This window comes from Vulpes vulpes, chromosome 12, assembly GCF_048418805.1.
Source record: "Vulpes vulpes isolate BD-2025 chromosome 12, VulVul3, whole genome shotgun sequence".
In the NCBI taxonomy this organism is placed as follows: domain Eukaryota; kingdom Metazoa; phylum Chordata; class Mammalia; order Carnivora; family Canidae; genus Vulpes; species Vulpes vulpes.
Window position 1 is genome coordinate 7571825 of NC_132791.1, and position 23239 is coordinate 7595063.

General features: G+C 38.9%; 1 protein-coding gene across 2 annotated transcripts in view; it reads right to left on the bottom strand.

The window, feature by feature from the left end:
• The window catches only part of HSDL2 (hydroxysteroid dehydrogenase like 2), a 61043-nt gene that overhangs the window by 33329 nt on the left and 4475 nt on the right, over nt 1-23239 (bottom strand). For both annotated transcript variants that reach the window (XM_072727669.1, XM_026002771.2), the window contains exons 2-6: nt 18041-18204; nt 15518-15616; nt 11231-11345; nt 3318-3421; nt 2543-2641 (exon numbers count right to left, since the gene is read on the bottom strand). In XM_072727669.1, coding sequence (XP_072583770.1) covers nt 2543-2641; nt 3318-3421; nt 11231-11345; nt 15518-15616; nt 18041-18204 — 581 coding nt within the window. The remainder of the gene's footprint in view (nt 1-2542; nt 2642-3317; nt 3422-11230; nt 11346-15517; nt 15617-18040; nt 18205-23239) is intronic.

Consider the following 23239-nt stretch of genomic DNA (forward strand, 5'->3'; position numbering starts at 1 on the left):
AAAGAACTGTGTCTACCATGGAAACATAAAGGAAATGAAAAAGCAATAAAACATGGTTCTAATTCCACAGTGGGCCAGGGAAGAAAGAAATCTCAAATAGCAGAAGAAAACAATTTTTAAAAATTTATTCTTGGAGGGGATCCCTGGGTGGCTCAATGGTTAAGCGCCTGCCTTCGGCCCAGGGTGTGATTCTGGAGTCCCAGGATCGAGTCCCACATCAGGCTCCCTGTATGGAGCCTGCTTCTTCCTCTGCCTGTCTCTCTGGGTCTCTCATGAATAAATAAAATCTTTAAAAAAAAAAATTGATTATTGGAGCCCTTAGAAGAAAAGTGGGGACTACAGAGGTGGTTGCAACAGCTATATTCTCCTAAAAGTTACATTAGCAACACGCCCCCATGCTCCATACATTCTCACCCACAGCCCCTCATTTCCCTGCCATCAATACTACAGGTCATTGGCCCTTTCACTTCTGTTTGAAGCTGACGAAACCCCTTCACCCCGCAGACAGCAGATGGGAATAAGATAAAAAGAAATCCCTCAAATGTCCCTAAAGTAGAACTCTGGGTTAGTTTCACACTGTTATATGTCACAACTCAGTTCAAGAGTACCCCTAACACTATAAAATGCTGGATTAAATGGGTTTCATGGTCAACTCTTACCAACCTAGTCATCTATTTGTTGAAAAGGCTAAAAAAGTATCCACAATGCCCTGCACAATGTCTGCCACATGGTAACTGTCCAATAAATATCTGTTGAGCAACAAATGAATAAACAATATTCCAGAAGGAAAAATAGGAATAAACAACATAAACATCCTTAAACAATAAAGAAACATGTTAAAAGACACAAGAGGGAAGAGATCTGGAAAACCAGAATGTTGGAAATTCTATAAATGACCTGGCTTTTCAAGAAATCAGTGGCAAGGAAAGAAAATTAAAAGTGTAACTACTATAAGTGAAAAAACATACCAAACAGACGTACTGTGTTAAACTTGTTTATATCCTGATTTGAATAACCAACTGCAGAAAAAATATCTGATCACATGGATGGAGCTGGAGAATATAATGCTAAGTGAAATAAGTCAGTCAAATAAAGACAAATACCATATCATTTCACTCAAGTGGAATTAAAGAAAACAAATGAGTAAAACATGGGGAAAAAAGAGACAAACCAAGAAACACTCTTTAAAAAAAAAAAGATTTTTTAAAAAATTTTATTTACTCATAAAAGATGCACAGAGAGAGGCAGAGAATAGGCAGAGAGAGAAGCAGGCTCCGTGCAAGGAGCCCCATGTAGGACTTGATCCAGGCATCCCAGGATCACGCCCTGAGCTGAAGGCAGATGCCCAACCGCTGAGCCACCCAGGCATCCCAATTTTATTTATTTATTTGACAGAACACAAGAGAGAGGGAGAGGGAGAAGCAGACTCCCCACTGAGCAGGGAGCTCGATGTGGAGCTTGGTCCCAGGACCCTGGGCTCATGACCTGAGCCCAAGGCAGATGCTTAACCATCTGAGGCACCCAAGTGCCCAAGAAACAGACTTTCAGGTATACAGAACAAACTGATTGTTAATAAAGGGAGATCTTGGTAATGGGATGGGTGAAAAGTGAAGCAGATTAAAAGTACATGAATCTAATTTTTAAAAAGATTTTATTTATTTGAGAGAGACAGAGATAGTGACAGGGAGCACAAGTGGGGGAGAAGAAGGAGAAGCTGGCTCCCTGCTCAGGGGGACTTGGGACTTGATCCCAGGACTCCAGGATCATGACCTGAGCAGAAGGCAGATGCTTTGCCGACTGAGCCACACAGGTGCCCCAAGAGTACACTTATTTTGATGAGCACTGAGTACTGTAGAGAATTGTTTAGTTACTAAAGTGAACACCTGAAACTAATGTAATAAATGTTAACTATACTGGAAATAAAATTAAAAAACTTAATTTAAAGTAAAACAAATAGGTAAGTATAGTAGTTGTCTATAACTTTAATATCCAAAAGCACTTCTATACCCTAGCCACCAACAGAAAATATAATTTTTAAAAAAACATACCATCTAGAATTGTTGATGGTTGCCCCAAGATGAGACTTTTAAAATTATTAGAATACTTTTCCTTCCCCTATTTTCTTATGCTTGTATTAGCCCTTCAGAATTCAATTACTTCCATATTTCACCCTCCTCCAACTTCTAAGTTTTAAAAAGAGAGTTTCGGGGGCACCTGGGTGGTACAGTCAGTTGAGTGTCTAGTTCTTGATTTTGCCCAGGTCATGATCTCAGGGTTGTGAGATTTAGCCCCAAGTCAGGCTCCCTGCTGGGCAAGGAGCCTGCTTAAGATTCTCTCTTCCTCTCCTTCTGCCCCCGTCTCCCCACCACACTCATGCAGGCATTCATGCTCTTGTGTACATGCCCCCACAAGCTCGTTCTCTCAAAAAAGTTTAACCTTTTAAAAAACTTGTTTAACTTATTTCCCCTTTATCCAAGATGTACCTCAAAAGTGTCAAGGGCAATAAATGAGAATCCAGTAACTGAATTTTTTAAGTACATACCTGTTTTAGGCCATAATGCATTGACTGCAATTTCACCCTTAAATTCTTCTGCCATCCCAAGCACACACATAGACATACCATACTTAGCAATGGTATAAGCTGAAAGAAACCACAAAGAATAGTACTTAATTAAGAAACTAATTTGTGAGTATCAATAACCACTTTCTATGGCTATACTGCTAGTAAAATAAGAACAAAAAGTTGAAAATTTGTTTAACCTAATCAAAACAGAACTTTCGGTTTTGCCCTGTGGCTTTCTATTCCAATTACCTGTCCAAATTTTAGTGAATTATGTACAAAGGAGGAATATCTGATGTAACTATTTTAAAGGAGGCACCTCTATAAATCTTGCAATTTAATGCATACTCACCTCAAATCATTAGTTTGTGGTGAAAGAAAAAGTACTTCATAGTTTCTAACCAACTTCATTGGAGAATAAGTTAAATACAATAAAACACACCCATTGGGACTTGAGGGAGCTTTCTGGAATGATGGAAATCCGTAACTTGATTTGGGTATTGGTTATACAGGTATATTCATTTGTCAAAACTTACCAAATTTAACCATTAATATCGGTGCATGCTATTGAATGTAAGTTATAACCTCAGTATTTTAAATTATAGGTAAAAGATTAAGAATCTAGTTTCCAATGTGCTGATTCTGCACAGAAAATTTAATGTTGAATGCTATGTAAAAATGGGATTACATTATAGATACACTGATTTAACACAAAACAAATTAACCAAACAAATCATCCCCTCAACATACCACCTACCACAGTGCTGTTTGAACCACATTGGATTTAGGTTCAGTGGTGGGCTGAGATTGAGGATATGAGCAATTTTACTCTTTTTCAAATAAGGAATGCATGCTTTAGATCTAAAAGCAAAAGAAAACACATCAAGTTAGTAGCTTTCTAACAACTTCCCCACTTCAAAATTATATTCTATTTTTATTTTCAAAGATTTTATTTGAGAGGGAGTATGCATGAGTGGAAGGGCAGAGGGAGAGGGAGAATCTCAAGTAGACTCCCTGCTGAGCACAGAGCCTGATGCAGGGGCTCCATCTCAGAACTCCAAGATCATGACCAGAGCCAAAACCAGAAGTCAGATGCTTAACCAACTGAGCGACCCAGGTGCCCCTAAAATTATATTTTAAAGTACTTCTACAAAGCAACTAAACGTGGTCAGGAATCTGTAGGGTACTTTTGTGTTTACTTTTCTAGAATGAAGGTAGGAAAAGCAATAATTTTCATTCTTTGAAATTCTGCTTAATGGCCTGACAAAATGATCTGATGAATAAAAATACTCAAATCCTTGGCATATCAGCCTTAAATTCAACTGAGGTTACTTTCAACTACATGTTTCCAATTCTCCTCCCAAGAGACAAAACGTGTGTGCATGTGCACTCATAATTTTCAGTGAGTTAATGTCCCTGCCAATAGCATGGGCAGTACTATGGGTTCAAATCCTCTTTCTTCCTCTTCATTGGGTGATCTTAGGCAGCATATATTCTATTCTAATTCTCAGTTTTCTCATCAGTAAATGTTGGTAATACCTGCTACCATGTAGGACTGACCAAAGGATTAAAATGAGATGGTAAACAGGAACTACTTAAAAGAGTACACATGTTAAACATGAAATAAACTGCTATTATTAGTATTACATATGCTGGCTTATCTCATCTTAGTAGGTGTGGTTGGTATTCCTACTATGCTGGGACTGTAATTTAATAACACAACTCCTAATACATTCCCAAATTTAACTTGTACCAATATGCAATACAGTATGCCTTTGGGCATACCGCATATAAAAACTTAGCTTTTATATGTTTTTTTAAGAAACTGTTCAAAAAAGCAGGTAATTAATTTTTTTAAACTCAGGTTCAATATTTTTAATTAATTAATTAATTTTAAAGATTTTATTTATTTATTTATGATAGACAGAGAGAGAGAGAGAGGCAGAAACACAGGAGGAGGGAGAAGCAGGCTCCATGCCGGGAGCCCGATGTGGGACTAGATCCCGGGACTCCAGGATCGCGCCCTGGGCCAAAGGCAGGCGTCAAACTGCTGAGCCACCCAGGGATCCCCTATTTTTAATTTATTAATGATTAAACTACACTGTGTTATTAAACTAGAGCATATTGTACCTTAAAATTTGTATAGCCTTGAAGTATTTGAAGTAGAAAGAGAAAAAAAGGAAAAAAAATACTAGCTTTTAGTTTTATTTCACATTCAATTATTTCTAGGACTTTTTTTTTTTTTTTTTTTTTTTTTTTAATTCATGATAGGCACACAGTGAGAGAGAGAGAGGCAGAGACACAGGCAGAGGGAGAAGCAAGCTCCATGCACCGGGAGCCCGATGTGGGACTCGATCCCGGGTCTCCAGGATCGCGCCCTGGGCCAAAGGCAGGCACTAAACCACTGCGCCACCCAGGGATCCCCTATTTCTAGGACTTTGAACTAGTTGATTCTTCTCCTGTCAGTTTTTTTTATTAACTAATGTACAACATTCTTGCTACCATCTGCAAGGTCTTTTCAGGTCTAGAAACGAAATACAATCAACATCACTAAAGGGTTTTATATATATTGTTTTTTCTTTCCAAAAGTGTTTCACTTTCATGGGGGTGAGCTGGGGAGAGGCAAACATTACAGCTGACATTCATTAAAACAATGAAGCTGCACCTCAAAATTTCAACAGGAAAAATCAAATCTATTCCAGGCAAAAAGACCATGACTACATTTTACATCCAAGGAAAAAGCTCATTTCATTTACATTATAAACATGGGCTTCTCCTTTGATCTATCTGACAAAACCTTTAACTTTCTACCTGCACTCTGCCTGCCTGACCTTCAGCATTACTAATCCTAAATCAGCTGCATTTTTAATAGCATCATGGCCAATTTTACATTTTAAAGACCATTAGCACCACACTTAAATACTAATAGTTTCAGCTAAATAGTTAAACTTACTGAAAATTTACTGAGGGCTAGGCACTGCACTTATTTCTATTACATAATTATTTTACTTAATTAGAGTTATAAGCTCAAATGCCTATGGGACATTTGAGTAAATGAATAAAGTGAGCTGGGTACAGGAAAAAAAACTGTTCAGAAATACAATTAAAGTTTATTACTGAATTTCTGTAAGTATTTAACATGATACAAACACATATAACACTAGAGGTTCTGTATTTAATTAAAACTTAAAAACACAAACTAAGGGTTTGCCTTCTACCTCATCTCTGCCTTCCAACCCTGTTTCTCTAAACCTGTGACACAAGTCACAGGGCCCTGGGTGCCAGGAATCAGGAAATAGCTCTAGATCCTTGCTGAAACCTCCCAAAAGGTAGTTCTTTGGGCCTTTCCCCCATGCTCTCCCTGACGGTACTCCTCAAGCTTGCCTGAGAAAACAATCTATGCTTCCCTCCATGACTATATGGGTGTCACCAAATAAAAACAAAATGTTTATCAATTTTCTTTTATTTTTAAAGGTATGTATGTATGTATGTATGTACTTATTTATTTATTTCAGAGACAGCATGAGCAGGGCCCAAGGGCAGACGCCCCTCAATTCACTCTTTAATACCTTATAACTTTCACATAGAACCAAAAACCGGGGATCCCTGGGTGGCGCAGCGGTTTGGCGCCTGCCTTTGGCCCAGGGCGCGATCCTGGAGACCCGGGATCGAATCCCACATCAGGCTCCCGGTGCATGGAGCCTGCTTCTCCCTCTGCCTGTGTATGACTATCATAAATAAATTAAAAAAAAAAAAAAAAAAAAAAAAAAAGAACCAAAAACCGGCCACTTTTTCTTTGATCCAAAGGTCAACAGCAGGGATCCCTGGGTGGCGCAGCGGTTTGGCGCCTGCCTTTGGCCCAGGGCGCGATCCTGGAGACCCGGGATCGAATCCCACGTCGGGCTCCCGGTGCATGGAGCCTGCTTCTTCCTCCGCCTGTGTCTCTGCCTCTCTCTCTCTCTCTCTGTGACTATCATAAATAAATAAATAAATAAATAAAAATAAATTTAAAAAAATAAAAAAATAAAAAACAAAGGTCAACAGCAGGTCTTTCTTTTGGCATTGCAATATGCCTTTAACTGGGAAAAATATTTAGTTCCAGGGTAACTGGCTGTCTCAGTTGGTAGAGCATGTGACTCTTGATCTCAGGGTCATGAGTTCAAGCCCTATGTTGGGTGTGAGCCTACTTTAAAAACAACAACAGGGGGCAGCCCTGGTGGTGCAGCAGTTTAGCGCCGCCTGCAGCCCAGGGCGTGATCATGGAGACCCTGGATCGAGTCCCATGTCAGGCTGCCTACATGGAGCCTGCTTCTCCCTCTGCCAGTGTCTCTGCCTCTGTGTGTGTGTGTGTGTGTGTGTGTCTCTATGAATAAATAAATAAAATTAAAAAAAAAAACTTAAAAAACAACAACAACAACAACAGGGGGCAGCCCTTATGGCTCAGCGGTTTAGCGCCGCCTTCAGCCCAGGGTGTGATCCTGGAGACCTGGGATCAAGTCCCGCATCGGGCTCCCTATGTGGAGACTGCTTCTCCCTCTGCCTGTGTCTGCCTCTCTCTCTCTCTCTCTCTGCATCCCTCATGAATAAATAAAATCTTTAAAAAAAAAAACTCCTAAAATTAAAAAACAAAACAAAACTGTTCCTAAATATAGGAGCTTTCAACAATGAATAGAATTTTTGCTTTTAAAAAGAGTTTTAATTTTAGGGTAACTACTCCAGAGATATTTGTAGACCTGCTACTTCAATGTACTCATATTTAGTTTTTAGTATATGAATGCCCTATGGCTCATATGTTCCATCTATAATTCTCCATCTACACAAGCAGTATTCATTGAGAAAGGTACCTGAACAAGGTTAGTTCATTTGCTCATAGTTTGAAATCAGGAGTTTTTTTTGGCTTTGTTTTGAACTGAACCTTCAAACTTGACAACTGCAGAAATGTAGTTTAAGCCATCAGTTTCATTCTTGGAAAACGATCATGGTACAGGAAAGGGGCCAGGTTGTTCTTGCCAAACAGGCTTTCCAAAGACAGAATTTCACAAGGAATGAGCAATGAGAATCCGACATTTGTGTTTATGTTAGTCATAATGTCAACTGAAAAAGTTAAGTCTTTGATCCAATCTTTGTATGGGAATTGAGTTGGAAATTCTCTCATGGGTGACAAAAAGAGAGTTGATTTCTTTCAAATTAAAACTAAAATCTCTTCAACAATATATCATAGCCACATAATCTTATAACAGAGCAGATGATCATGTTTGTAGTCCTTATCAGTAAAGCATTTAACTGTGGTTCAAACCAAAGAAATGCATTTAGTCCTTAAAATTCATAACATAGTCCATTTTTAACTTTTTATCAAGAGCAATTCCCAATGAACAATATGATGAACAAAATTATTTCTGCATCTCTGTGAAACATTTCTACATTAGTTTAGTAAGTTTAAAGCTAACACCGACCATTAGAGCTTAAAGTTAACACTGACCATTGCAAGAGCGCTGTCTATAGTTATGTTACCATAATTTTGACAAATCTACATTAAACATCCTATTTTTTTATTTATTTATTTTTAATTTATTTATGATAGTCACAGAGAGAGAGAGAGAGAGGCAGAGACACAGGCAGAGGGAGAAGCAAGCTCCATGCACCGGGAGCCCGATGTGGGATTCGATCCCGGGTCTCCAGGATCACGCCCTGGGCCAAAGGCAGGCGCTAAACCGCTGCGCCACCCAGGGATCCCCTACATTAAACATCCTAAGACATTTCTCAACATTTAAGAAGTCACTTCCATGCTCATGTCATGAATACTAGTCTAAAAGTGTTTTTAATCACATCAAAATTCTGCCGATACCTTAAATAAATAAAACTTGGTGAGTAGAATATTTAGATCTGTGGCTCCATCATTTAAAATCGAAATTACCTCAAATGATTTAACTTTCACAAATCATGTCCTTCTAAGCCTTAATTCAACATGCTGAGCAACAGTTAGGTTAGGTTTATATTTTTAAATGCTTGTCTAAATGAGTGTTTATATTTAATCAAAATTCTTTCACAAAGTTACCATCTGTAAAAGATTTTGAGGCCCAGACAGTTTCTTCATGTAACACATGACTGCATCACAGAGCAGCACTGCTTATTTTATTTGAAAATAAACACAAATCCTATTGAAGTGTTAGTCCTTTTTCTACTTAAGTTTTTCACCACAATCTTTTCTGTATGTTTGCCATAGTTCCTAACTGTGGTTTGATTCACTGTGGTTTCCATTCAAAAACGATATATACTTTACATAACGAATTTAGAAAAACATGCCTCACATCTATAAAGAAGTAAGCTCTCCCTCATTTTACTTGAACATATGGCCCTCTTGGCATATGTCTCATTTTCTCACTTCAGACACATGGGTATGAGAAATATTTTACTTCCCTCTTTAAGAAAAACAGAAGGACAAGCACACAAGAAGATGAAAATGGTCTGTCCTCAGCTTCAGGTGTCTATTAATCACACTGTAATGTAACAAAAGGCTAATTAATGCTAATGCCTGTAATGAGGCAGTTGATACTCTGCCACTCAGCTATAGCAGCTAACTGCTGCCACGTGGGTGTGCTGCAGCCAGGTTTTCCAACATTTCAAGAAAGCCACAATTCCAGATTTTTGTATAAATCTGATCATTTTCATATGGGCAACTAATAAAATTCTGAACTAATAAAGGAGCTAGTAAAAACACATTGTTTCACATTGTGAGGGCCCAGTTTTGCAGACCCAACAAAATAGATTTCCAGACTAACAACAAATTTTACATTTAATCCTCATGGCCAACCTTATGACTTACTTCATCATCCCATTTTAACAAATGAGGAAACAGAATCTGCAAGAAGTTACCTGCACAAAGTCATAGATAACACATACTCAAAGGAGTCTAACTCCAAAGCCCAAGGTCCTTTAACCACCGATTCTATGTATACATGTGAAGCAAATACATAGAAGATACAAACAAAGCAAACAAGTTCTATGCTAATCTTTCCTTACATCCACATGAAAAATATGACAGAACCTGAGGGTAAATAAACAGATAAAAAATGGACAAAAAAGGGGCAGCCCAGGTGGCTCAGAGGTTTAGCGCCATCTTCAGCCCAGAGCGTGATCGTGGAGACCCGAAGATGGAGTCCCATGTTGGGCTTCCTGCGTGGAGCCTGCTTCTCCCTCTGCCTGTGTCTCTCCCTCTCTCTGTCTCTATGAATAAATAAATAAAATCTTAAAACAAAAATTTTAAAAATGGACAAAAAAGAGTGGGCTGTCTGGAGGCATAAGGGTGGCTCAGTCAGTTAAGCATCTGTCTTTAGCTCAGGTCACAATTCTGGGGTCCTGGGATGAGCCCGGCATGGAGCTCCCTGCTCAGCGGGGAGCCTGCTTCTCCTTCTCCCTCTGCCTCTCTCACTCTGTCTCTCATGAATAAATAAAATCTTAAAAAACAAACAAACAAAACAAGTAGATTGTCTGATCAATCCAGAACAGATTGAGACTACATTTGGTCTCATTCTGTATTCTCTATTTCCTGATATTCCTGAAGACAGCATTAGCCTTTTGTTACATTAAAATATGATTCACAAACACTTGAAACTAACATAATACTATATGTTAACTATACAGGAATTAAAATTAAAAATAGTAAAAATGAAAAAAAAATGTGATTCATAATGAGGTTCCTGTTATTTACATAACTACAACCAGTGTTTTTCAGAGGAAGGAAAGACTACTGCTGATTTGAATAATCAGAAGAGTTGTTATGTATGTATATATTGATTCATGCAAATGTTTGGAAATGCTTGAGCTATAAGCTTTATTAAATTCATAGAGAAAAAGGGCTCTGAATAAAACTATTTATTTTAAGATTTTATTTATTTATTCATGAGAGATACAAAAAGACAGGCAGAGACATAGACAGAGGGAGAAGCAGGCTGCCCATGGGAAGCCTGATGTGGGACTCAATCCCAGGACCCCGGGATCACAACCTGAGCCAAATGCAGAGAGATGCTCAACCACTGAGCCACCTAGGTGCCTCTGAATCAAACTATTTAAAATACCATTTACTGGGGCACCTGAGTGGCTCAGTTGGTTAAGCATCTGCCTTCAGCTTACGTCATAATCCCTGGGTCCTGGAATGGAGCCCCAAAATGGGCTCCCTGCTCAGCGGGGAGTCTGCTTCTCCCTCTCTCCCAACCCCTCCCTGCTCTCGCTCTCTAATGTATAAATTTTTTAAAAAATCTTAAAAACAAAATAAAATACCATTTACTGATTTGGAGCACTTTTAGTCCTTTATAATAACTGACTAGGTTTTATTCATTCATTCATTTATTTTTAAATATTTATTTATTTGAGAGAGAGAATGCATGTATGTGTGAGAGCATGAGCTTGCGTACCCAGCAGGGAGGAGTAGAGGGAGAAGTGAGAGTCTGAAGCAGTCTCCATGCTGAGCACAGAGTCCATCATACTTGATCTCATGACCCTGAGATCAGGACCTGAGCGGAAACTAAGAGTCGGGACACTTAACCGACCTTACCATCCAGGTGCTCCATAAATGACTAGGTTTTAAGCTGTATTATTATTCTGGTGCAAATCTGTTTACAACTAGTGCTCTGAGAACACACTATAAGGTTCTCCCCAACCACTCTAACTTACGTCAGATAGGTGCCTCTGGTGTTGACATTCATCATCAAATCGACTCTCTTCGTAGGAGTTTCCAATGTGTTGGTCAAGCTAATAGCACTGGCATTATTCACCAAAATATCAATTCCTGTTTTCAAATAATAAATTTCCTGTTAACATAATTTAAACTTTATAACAGAAGAACATTTATTCTATATAGTTGACCTCTAAGCTGGTTCGCAAATACTTCTTTTAGATAATAAGACTAACTCACCAATGCAAGACCTGATGATTTTCACTAACAAAATGGAGAAAGCCAACTACCAGAACTCCATGTGAAAATACGAGGAGGATTAATCCTTGGTAGTTTGTAGCTTCCATTTCTATTTGTTCTCTTACCTTCTGGTCTTCCCTCCTTGCCTCCAAGAACCTTAAGTTAATTGCCTTAAAACCTTCCCTCCTCCCTAGCATCTTTCCAAGGCCTTCTCTCCTTCCAAGCTTACTTCCAAGGTCTCCCTTCTCTCTAAGACACTTATTTAAATAAAAGGGGTCCTTCCTGGCCTTAGGAACTGGGAAAAGAGAAAAGACCTAGAGTGAATTTTCAATTCTAGCAAATCATCAAAGTTTAAGTAATTCATACACAAAATAAAATTAATCTAGAATAATCACTATTTATGCATATTCTGTTATAGTCTCTCTATATGTAACATATTTTGTTTAAAAGTTTGGTTACAAGTTTTGTTAAAAAATGTTAAATGAATATAGTAAAATACAAAAGTATCTTAAACACATCTATTTCTACATGATTCATAATTCTTTTTAAAGGGCACTTAAGGGCAGCCGGGTGGCTTAGTGGTTTAGCGCCGCCTTCAGCCCAGGGCATGATCCTGGAGACCTGGGATGGAGTCCACATCAGGCTCCCTGCATGGAGCTTGCTTCTCCCTCTCCCTGTGTCTCTGCCTCTCTCTCTCTCTGTCTCTAATAAATAAAATATTTAAAATAAATAAATAGCATTTAATATTCCATCAAATAAAAATATGACAACTTCTGCTGGGGTTACACCATTGCAATAAACATTTTTAGTTATCCTCTTAACTTTGCCATGCCTCTCTCTCACAATATGTAGATAATCATATAAATAAGGCTGTTATACTCACTATAACATTTAAGTCATAAGTACCCTTTCTTCATATGTAGTATTTTAAAATCTTCATCACATTTTCAATCCCCAATTTCTATATTCTTTTGTATAAAGTCTGTGTTGCTAATATTTTAAAATGTGTCCTCTGAATAACTTTGGATTCAATCAACTATATTACATTGTACAGCTTTGTTATAACAAAACTCAAGTAAATCACCTGTATATCTGAGATGAGTTCTAAATCCTGTGACTACCAACTTTTTAGAATGAACATAATGAAAGTTACCTTCCCAAGTAGCAAAGACCTGTGAAAATAATTTTTAAATCCAGACTACCCATGTTTCTGAATGAAAGCTCTTTGGCTGGCATAAAACAGAGAAAGAAAATTGGAAAGCAGAAATTTCTGGGCTTTAATTCTTCCAAGATATTTCAATTTGGGTCCTTAAGTTCTCTGTGGTAACAAGAAGAAATTAATTTTTGAGATTTCAGGACACCTGGGTGGCTCAGCAGTTTAGCGCCTGCCTTCGGCCCAGGGTGTGATCTGGAGTCCCAGGATCGAGTCCCACACTGGGCTCCCTGCACGGAGCCTACTTCTTTGTCTACCTATGTCTCTGCCTCTCTGTTTCTCGTGAATAAATAAATAAAATCTTTAAAAAATAATAATTTTTGAGACTTCAATCTCTCTGTAAGAGCCCAATACTGGCAAGTGGAGGTACTTTCCATTTGGACACTCTAGCATGTTACTCGGCTTTGCCATCATGTACTATATAATGTATAACTTTCTGGTAACCCAGGATAGACAGTACAGCTAGAATTCAAGATGGGAAGTCAAACAGGGGGTGAATTCTAGGCCTGTATAACTTTTTTGAGTATCTTTTATATCCTGTCTTGACCCAATTCAGAGGTTTCTTGGGACAGTCCTGACAATATTTGAACTGCTCACATTCTCCAGAATTATAGGACAGAAGGAAGGATAGTAGGGCTTAGACAAAGGTGGTGGCAGCCCCTTCCCCCATAACTGATGATCTCATTCTCCTGGAAGGATAAACTTACCCTCAGTTGATGCACACAATGGATCAACAGAAAAAAATAACGCTGAATGATTATAGAGAAAGGTAAAGCCCCTATCTACCCCATCTTCTTTCTCCCTTAATTCTTCCCTAGAAATGTTTAAATAAGGTCAAATCTTAATTAACACTAATTGGTCACTTTTACTAGCAGGTGAAGTCATTTTAGATAAAAGGTCCTGCACATGAATGTGGCTTCCTCTCCTTCTCTTCCACACTTGTGGTCCCATCAGTAAGAAAAAAGCAATTTTACATTCTCTCTCCTCTTCTCACATGGGCATTCACATTACTTTGTCAGCTAGGGGTAAGACTTTGGATTTTTTTTAAAGATTTTTATTTGAGAGACAGAGAAACACCTGCACATACTTGCAGAAGTGGGGCGGGGGGGAGGGGCACGGAGGGAGGGGGCACAGAAAGAGAGGGAGAAATAGACTCCCCACTGAGCCAGGAACCAATATGGGGCTTGACCTGAGCCCACCTGAGCCACCCAGGCACTCTAAGACTTTGGATTTAAAGATAGTGGCCCCACTTGAGGCAAAACTCTGTGCTCCAGTCAGTCATTCATTCATTCATTCATTTATTTTTCCCAGTCATTTATAACACAGCACTCTGCACCAAAGATTATAAGCACAAGCCATGCTAACAATAAAATATCTCTTTTCCGGGATCCCTGGGTGGCTCAGTGGTTTGGCGCTTGCCTTTGGCCCAGGGCGCGATCCTGGAGTCCCGGGATCGAGTCCCGCGTTGGGCTCCCGGCATGGAGCCTGCTTCTCCCTCCTCCTGTGTCTCTGCCCCTCTCTCTCTCTATGTCTATCATAAATAAATGAGTAAATCTTGAAAAAAAAATATCTCTTTTTCCCCACTGGTCACTATCTTTCACATGTACATATAGTCTCTGCAATATTATGGGAGGCAGAGGGAAAAGTGGCAATAGTTTGGGCAGGATTTGGACACAGCCAGGTACCTTGCTATAATACCATTAAAGCTTTAGCTCAACCCCCAACACCTGCCTTGTAAAAGTTTATGAACTAATTGAGGACAAAAAATACTAAGATCTAAAGTAGTTTAACAGGGGCGCCTGGGTGGCTCAGTCAGCCAAGCATCCTACTTTTGATTTTAGCTCAGGCCAGAATTTCATGGTTGTGAGATCAAACCCCACATCAGGCTCCACCCTCAGTGGGAAGTCTGTCTGAGATTCTCTCTCTCTCTCTCTCTCTCTGTCTGCCCCTCCCCCTCTCTAAAATAAAACAAATCTTTAAAAAAAATAAAATAGTACAAGGATCAAAGGCATGTTTTAAGAATTCAGAGAAAGAAAAATACACTTTTTTAATAAATTTTTTAATAAATTAATTTTTTATTGGTGTTCAATTTACCAACATACAGAATAACACCCAGTGCTCATCCCGTCAAGTGTCCCCCTCACTGCCTGCCACCCATTCACCCCACCCCCCGCCGAAAAATACACTTCTGATTAGTTGGCATGGTGAGGAAATTGGCTTCATGAAGGAGATGAGATTTAACTACAGAAAGGTGGGATTTCAAAAGACAGAGAAGGGAACATTTCAGGCAGGACTGGAGATGCAGAGATGGGCACTAAAGAAGACTCAGGATGGGGAAGAGAAAAAGTTAAGAGGCAAAAACTTCAAGGCAAGGATAAGGAAGTAAACTATTTAGGGAAGAATAAAGTGTTTATACAGGGGCAGAGAAAAAAGAGGGGACCAAAAAGTGTTGAGATCAGAACATAAAATATCTTGAATACCAGTAGGTTATCTACACTTTATCCAATAAATCTCAGAAAGTTATCAAATGATGGTTACATTAATTAAAGAGAGGCAAGAGGATGTGATCTAACCAAACTAGTTGGTTAGATATCTTATTGTCAAGGGCCTAACCTTATTTTGAATGGTAGATGTGTTATATTATTCAAAATAATTTTTATCAACAACAAAGTCATCAGATGGTTTTAAGCTGCATCTCTACATAAGCAAATACTCATTATCTGGTTATACTCCAAAGACTAAGGAGATTAAGACAATTTTTTAAAATGTATAGTTACAAAAAAAAAATGTATAGTTACAATATTCAATAATTATTTCAGAATTAAGGCATTACCTCCAAATCGCTCCACTGCTTTCTCCACTGCATTACTGATTTGCTGTTCATCTCTCACATCAACAGCACATGGCAAGGCCTTTCCTCCAGCTGCTTCAACTACAAAGGATAAACAAACAAAAAAGCACTGAGGCATTCAAATACTAAACTTTTCATTTTATTTATTTTTTTTAAACTTTTCATTTTAATATGAATCAAGTAAGCACCTTATTTTCAGAAAACCAATAAAAATAACTATGTTCTTATAACTACTAGTGACTCCACTCCACAGAACAGACTAATCCATATCTAGCCTCAGACTACAGAGACCAACTCTATTTAAAAAATGAGAAAAAGGGAGGGGAGTGTCAGGGTGGCTCTTGGTTTCAGCTTGGGTCATGATGTCATGGGTCATGGAACAAGCCCTGCTCGGAATCAATGCTCAGCAGGGAGTCTGTTTGAGGATTCTCTCTCTACCTCTTCCCCACTCTCATGAGCTCTTTCCCTAAAATAAATAAATAAATCTTTAAAAAAACAAAAAATAAAAAATAAAAAGGTAATAAAAAAAATTCTATTAAAAGCTAAGAAAAAAAGGAAGTTGGGATGCCCACCTGGGTGGCTCAGTGGTTGAGAGTCTGCCTTCAGCTCAGGGCATGACCCTGGAATCCCAGGATGGAGTCTCACATCGGGCTCCCTGCATGGAGCCTGCTTTTCCCTCTGCCTGTGTCTCTGCCTCTGTGTGTGTGTGTGTGTGTGTGTCTCATGAATAAATAAGTAAAATCTTAAAAAAAAATTAATTGAAAAAAGAAAAAAGGAAGTTAATTTTAAAAACCTTTATCATGGGGGATCCCTGGGTGGCTCAGCGGTTTCGCGTCTGCCTTTGGCCCAGGGCGCGATCCTGGAGTCCCGGGATCGAGTCCCATGTCAGGCTCCCGGCATGGGCCTGCTTACGCCTCCTCCTGTATCTCTGCCTCTCTCTCTCTCTCTCTGTCTATCATGAATAAATAAATCTTTAAAAAATAAAATAAAATAAAAAAAAAATAAAAACCTTTATCATGAAATTTCAAGAAATATGCAAAAACATAAATAAGAGTATAATAAATTACCATTAATCTATCACCTATCTTCAATGATTGTCAATGCTCTGACAGTTAAGTTTTTAAAAGATTTATTCATTTCATTTTTTTAAAGATTTTATTTATTTATTCATGAGAGACACACAGAGAGAGAGGCAGAGACATAGGCAGAGGGAGAAGCAGGCTCCACACAGGGAGCCTGATGTGGGACTCGATCCTAGGACTTCAGGATCACGCCCTGGGCCAAAGGCAGGCACCAAACTGCTGAGCCACCCAGGGATCCCCTATTTATTCATTTCAGAGAGAGAGAGAGAGTGCACAAGAATGAGCAAGGGGAGGGGGAGAGGGAGAAGCAGACTCCCTGCTGAGCAGGAAACCTAATGTGAGACTTGATCCCAGGACCTCTGGACCATGACCCAAGCCAAAAGCAAATGCTCAACCAACTGAGCCACCCAGGGGCCCCTTGTTTAATTTTTTTTTACCCCCAATCCTGTTTTTGGCTGGTGTGTATTTTAAAATAAATCCCAGGTATCATCTTATTTATAAATACCTCATATGTGTTCCCCTAACATAACCATGAGGCTATTAACATGACTAACAAAACTAGCAATATTAACTGAAGTTGAATTTTTTTTTTTAAGATTTTATCTATTTATTCATAAGAGACACAGAGAAAGAGAGAGAGAGGCAGAGACACAGGCAGAAGGAGAAGCAGGCTCCATGCAGGGAGCCTGACGTTGGACTCGATCCTGGGTCTCCAGAATCCACACCCAGGGCTGCAGGCGGCGCTAAACCGCTGTGCCACCCGGGCTGCCCTTGAAGTTGAATTTTAAGCCCTCCTTCCTGATACTATGCCTAGTGCACAATGCCTTGAATATAAGCACTTGATAATTATTTGTGAACCAAAAGTATTAAGACAATGAGTTTCAAATGGCACAGTATAAATAGAATGGAGAGCTTTTTCAAAGTGTTTACATCACCCGCTTCTCATTTCCACTCCCCCTATTCCCTATTCTCTGCACAGATACAAGAATCACTGCCCTCAAGAGACATAATTTTTAAGGGGAGTCTCTCACATCATTCAAAAATGCTGGGGGAGCCTGGGTGGCTCAGTTAGTTAAGTGTCTACCTTCAGTTCATGTCATGATACCGGGGGTCCTGGGATAGAGCCCCGCGTTGAGCTCCCTGCTTGGTGGGGAATCTGCTTCTCCTCTCTCTCCCTCTGTGCTTTCTTTTCTCTCTCTCTCTCTCTCTCAAATAAATAAATAAAATCTTTAAAAAAAAAAAAAAGTGCTGGGAAAAAAGTTCCTGAATCAGTGCTCTAAGGTAACAAAATACTTCTTTAACCAGACAAAATTATTTTCAGAGCAGCTTTCAAATAGCTAAAATTAAACTCTCCCGCAAATTCTCTATGTATTGAAACCATGGTTAGGACATGTCACGAAATGGCATGGTCACATTCACTCACTTTCTTCAGCAGCAGTAAAGATTGTGCCTGGAAGCTTGGGGTGTGCGTGGGTAGTCTTTGCAGCAATGACAATGTTTGCTCCATCCTTTGCTGCTTTCAACGCAATAGCTTTGCCAATGCCACGGCTTGCACCTGTGATAAAAACTGTACATCCTGCTAGCTTCCTACAACAGAACAAATATGACCTCATAAGAAACCTCAAGTTTTATTTACTTATTATTATTAAGAGGAAACTTCTGCATCTTTTCACATTATGTGTTTTCTCCTCTAAAACTTTCTCTAAACCACCCTCCCTCCCTGACAGCAAATAGCTCTGTAATACTGCCACTGCACAATGATTTATAAATTATTATAACTGAGGGGATCCCTGGATGGCTCAACGGTTTGGCACCTGCCTTTGACCCAGGGCGTGATCCTGGAGTTCCAGGATCGAGTCCCACGTCAGGCTCCCTGCATGGAGCCTGCTTCTCCCTCTGCCTATGTCTCTGCCTCTCTCTGTGTCTCTCATGAATAAATAAATAAAAGCTTTATTTATTTATTAAGTTAATTACTTAATTCCCTGATTAAGTTAATTACTTAATTAATTGCAGTATATCCACAAAGGAATATATTCAACAATAAAAAGAAAGGAAGTACTGATCCATGCTACATGGATGAACCCTGAAAACATTACGCTAAGTGAGAGAAGCCAGTCACAAAGGACCATAGACTGTACAATTCCATTTATATGAAATGTCCAGAAAAGGTAATCTGAGTCACAGGGATGGTGGCTGCTGAGGACTAGGGGTGGAGGGGTTTGGAGTTGATAGCTAAGGAGTGTAGGGCCTTTTTCGAAGATGATGAAAAGGTTTTAAAATTGATTGTGATGGGGCACCTGGGTGGCTCAGTCGTTAAGCATCTGACTTTTTATCTCAGCTCAGTTCTTGATCTCAGGGTCCTAAGTTTAAGCCCCTGTTGGGCTTCATGCTGGGCAAGGAGCCTACTTAAAAAACAAAAACAAAACCTTCTCTGAGGAGGGTAAATACGGTGAAAGTGACAATCACAAAGAGATAGGGGAGTATAACTACACAGACTCGTTAACCAATAAGAACATAAGGTTCCTGCCAAGATCTATAGGATTTACACCTCAGAAAAGATCAGAGGGAAACATGGGGAAGGGTTTTAAAGTAAGAAATAAATGTTTTGGTAGGAAAGCTGGGGAGTGGAGAAGGGAAGAGACCAAGAGGTGGTGACTATTATTAGTGAAATACAGCAAACATACAAAAAGCATGTAAACTAATATATATATAGAATAAAATGAGTTGCAAGAAAGAGAAACAGGAATATTACCAATACTCCAGAAGCCACTAGTCTATTCCTTTATTCCCGTTTTTTGTTTTGTTTTTTACTATTTCTTATACCAACACCTCTATGCCTAACCTAAGGGCCAAATCTGACCCTCCATCTGTTTGTATATAGTCCTAAAGCTAAGAATAGCTTTTACAGATGAACATTTATGATCAATTTGATAAGGAACACTAATTTTGAACCCCGATGAAGCCAAACATTACCTCCCTGCTGTGTCTTGAGTTGTACCTACCCAAAAGGATATTCTGAAGTGCTAACCTCTAGTACCCCAGGATGCGACCTTATTTAGAAAGAGAATTGTTGCAGATATAATTAGATAAGATGAGGACATATTGGATTCGGGTGGGCCTTTAATTCAGTATGACTGGAAACGAGGAGAGAAGACTATGTAAAGATCCACATATAAGAATATCATCTGATGAAGGAGGGAGAGATTGGAGTGATGCAAGGTAAGAATGCAAAGAATTGCTGGCTGTCACCAGAAGCTCTCTCACACTGTGGAAGAGGCAAGGAAGAGTTCTACCCAGAATTTCAGGGGAGAATATCCTGGCTGACACCCTGATTTTAGATTTCAGACATCTAGCCTCTGGAACTGTGAGAGAATTAATTTGTTTGCAGCCACTCAACTTGTACATTGTTATGGCAGCCCTAGGACACTAATAAACCCTCTCTTCCTCCGCAAAAAGAATTTCATTCTTCTCATTGTATTGCCAAAAAAACTGTTCTTCTTTTGAATTTCACTAATAAAAAATATTGTGGAAATTGGTTTTCTCATTATGCATTGTCTTAGATATATATATATAGATACACTTATACATACGTTACATACACATTTCATTGCCTACATACTACCTCCAATTTTGCCTTTCACCTATGAAGCCTAAAATATTTACTATCTGGCCCTTTTCAGGAAAAGCTTGCCTGGGGTGCCTGGCTGGTTCAATCAGTACAGCATTGTAACTCTTGATCTTGGGGTCGGGAGTTCAAGCCCCATATTGGGCAGAGATCACTTTAAAAAAAAAATGCTTGCCTAACCAATGTCTAAGTAACATACTTTAATTAAAAAAAAAAAAAAAAGGGGGATCCCTGGGTGGCGCAGAGGTTTGGCGCCTGCCTTTGGCCCAGGGTGCGATCCTGGAGACCCGAGATCGAATCCCACGTCGGGCTCCCAGTGCATGGAGCCTGCTTCTCCCTCTGCCTGTGTCTCTGCCTCTCTCTCTCTCTCTCTCTCTCTGTGACTATCATAAATAAATAAAAAATAAATAAAAATAAATAAAAAAATAAAAAAATAAAAAAAAACAAGTGTCTTTTTTTTTTTAAGATTTTATTTATTTATTCATGAGAGACACAAAGAGGCAGATATGATATAGGCAGAGGGAGAAGCAGGCTCCCTTCGGGAAGCCTGATGTGGGTCCCGAGACCCCAGGATCACCACCTGAGCAAGTCAGATGCTCAACTACTGAGCCATCCAGGCGTCCCAATACACTATTTAATTTTAACTGAACTTTATATAATGGATTCATACAGTATGGAACTGTAGGATTTACTTCTTTCACAAAACATTGTGTGGAGATTTATCCATGTTGGTGCAGATAACTATATTATTTTAATTAATACATAGTATCTCCATATGAACATACTACAAATTGTTTATTCGTTCTACTATTTATAGATTTGGGTGATGGTTTCCAGTTTTCTTTTTTTGTCTATTATGAACAATGTTGCTAAAAATATTATTGTTCACTTTTTCCAGTCACATGTGCAAGAGTTTCTCTAGGGCATATCAACCTATTGGTGAAGCTGCTGGATTACAGGCTACTGTTGTAGATCAAGCATCGTCACAAGTTCTTTGGCATTCCTTTCATCAAGAGGAAGAATGTATTTTTCCCTTCCCCTTGAGTCTGGGTTAGCTTTTTGACTTTTCTTGAGCAATAGAATGTAATGAAAGTGATATTCTGATTTCCAACCCCACACTGTAAGGTGGCTGGCAGTCTCCACTGTCTCTCTCGGTAGCGAGATGCTATGATACAAAGTGGAACAAATTACCAAATGATGACAGGTCAAGTGAGAGAGGCCCTGGAGGGTGAGAGGCTGTTTTAGGATGTTTCAGCCCCAGCTAAGGACTCAGCTAAATGCAACTGTATCAGTGACCTCAATTTAAAGTATACAGAGCAGAAAAACCCAGTTAACTCAAGAACTGTGGATAATAATAAAAAAAAAAAATCACTGTTGTTTTAAAACATTACGTTTTATGGGGTGCCTGGGTGGCTCAGCGGTTGAACGTCTGCCTTTGACTCAGAACGTGATCCTGGGGTCTTGGGATCAAGTCCCACATCAGGCTCCCTGGAGGGAGCCTGCTTCTTCCTCTGCCTATATCTTATCTGTCTCTCTGTGTCTCCCCTGGACTGAGTCCCACATCAGGTTTGGGGAGCCTGCTTCTCCCTCTGCCTGTGTCTCTGCCTCTCTCTCTCTTTGTGTCTCTCATGAATGGATGAATAAAAATCTTCTAAAAAACAAATAAAAATAAACCATTACGTTTTGGAGTATTTGCTAAACAGCAACAGATAATTGAAACACTGAAGTTCAACTTTCCCAAGTAATGCCAAACCTCTTTCCAAAGCAGTTAATATTCCTACTAGCAGCAATATATGAAAGTTTCCAAAGCTCCACATTTCCCCAACATTTAATGTCAGATATTTAAAATTTTTGCCAAAAAAATTTTTTGCCAATTTGATAGATATGAAATGGAAATGGTATCTCAGTGTTGTTTTAATTACATTTCCCTGATTACTAAGAAGGCTAATTTTTATATGTTAACAGTCATGTTCTTCTTTGTAATTCCTATCAGTTTTGTTCATCTTAAAATTACAAACGATTCATAAATTATATTTAAAATAAATTGTATAGATTAATTATAAATATTTAAATGTAAATTATAAAACTATGTAAATATTCATATACTGGGGCAGTTGGCTGGCTCACTCAAGCCCCACACTGGGTATAGAGATTACTAAAAATAAACTTTACCAAAAATGTATTCATATATGTAAATGCAAAGTCATATATATCTACATATTTAAATATGTATAGTACATGTATTTATAAATTCTATGTACTTTAAAAATCTCCTCATTTGTGGCTTGCCTTTTCACTACACCTTGATAGTGTCCTTTTTTTTTTTAAGATTTTTTTTTAAAAAAGATTTATTTATTCATAAGACACCGATAGAGGCAGAGACACAGGCAGAGGGAGAAGCACGCTCCCTGCAGGAAGCCCGATGAGGAACTCGATCCTGGATCCCATGAGCCAAGGCAGATGCTCAAATGCTGAGCCACTCAGGTGTCCCTTTTTTTTTTTTTTAAAGATTTTATTTATTTATTGAGAGAGAGAGAATGAATGAATGAGCGGGGGAAGGGGCAGAGGGAGAGCAGACTCCCCACTGAAAAGGGAGCCCAATGACCAGGATGATGACTCAGCATTCCATTTCACAACCCTGAGATCATGACCTGAGCCAAAGTCAGATGCTTAACTAACTGAGCCACTCAGGTGCCCCTATATCTTTTGATAAGTAGAAATTCTTCATTTTCATGTAGAATTTATGAATCTTTTCTTTTATAGCCAATGCTTTGCGTTTAAAACAAAAAATCCTTCCCTAACCACAACTGTATTAATTTGTCTTTCAAACAATTTAGGGTTTATTTTTTAAATACTAGTCTTAAACCTACCTAGAATTAACTTTTATGTATGAGTTGAGGTAGGGATCCAATTACATTCTTTTCAATGTGGACAACCAACTGTCCCAGTCTAAAAAACCCAACTTTCCCATAGATCTTCAATTCTAGCTTTGTCAAG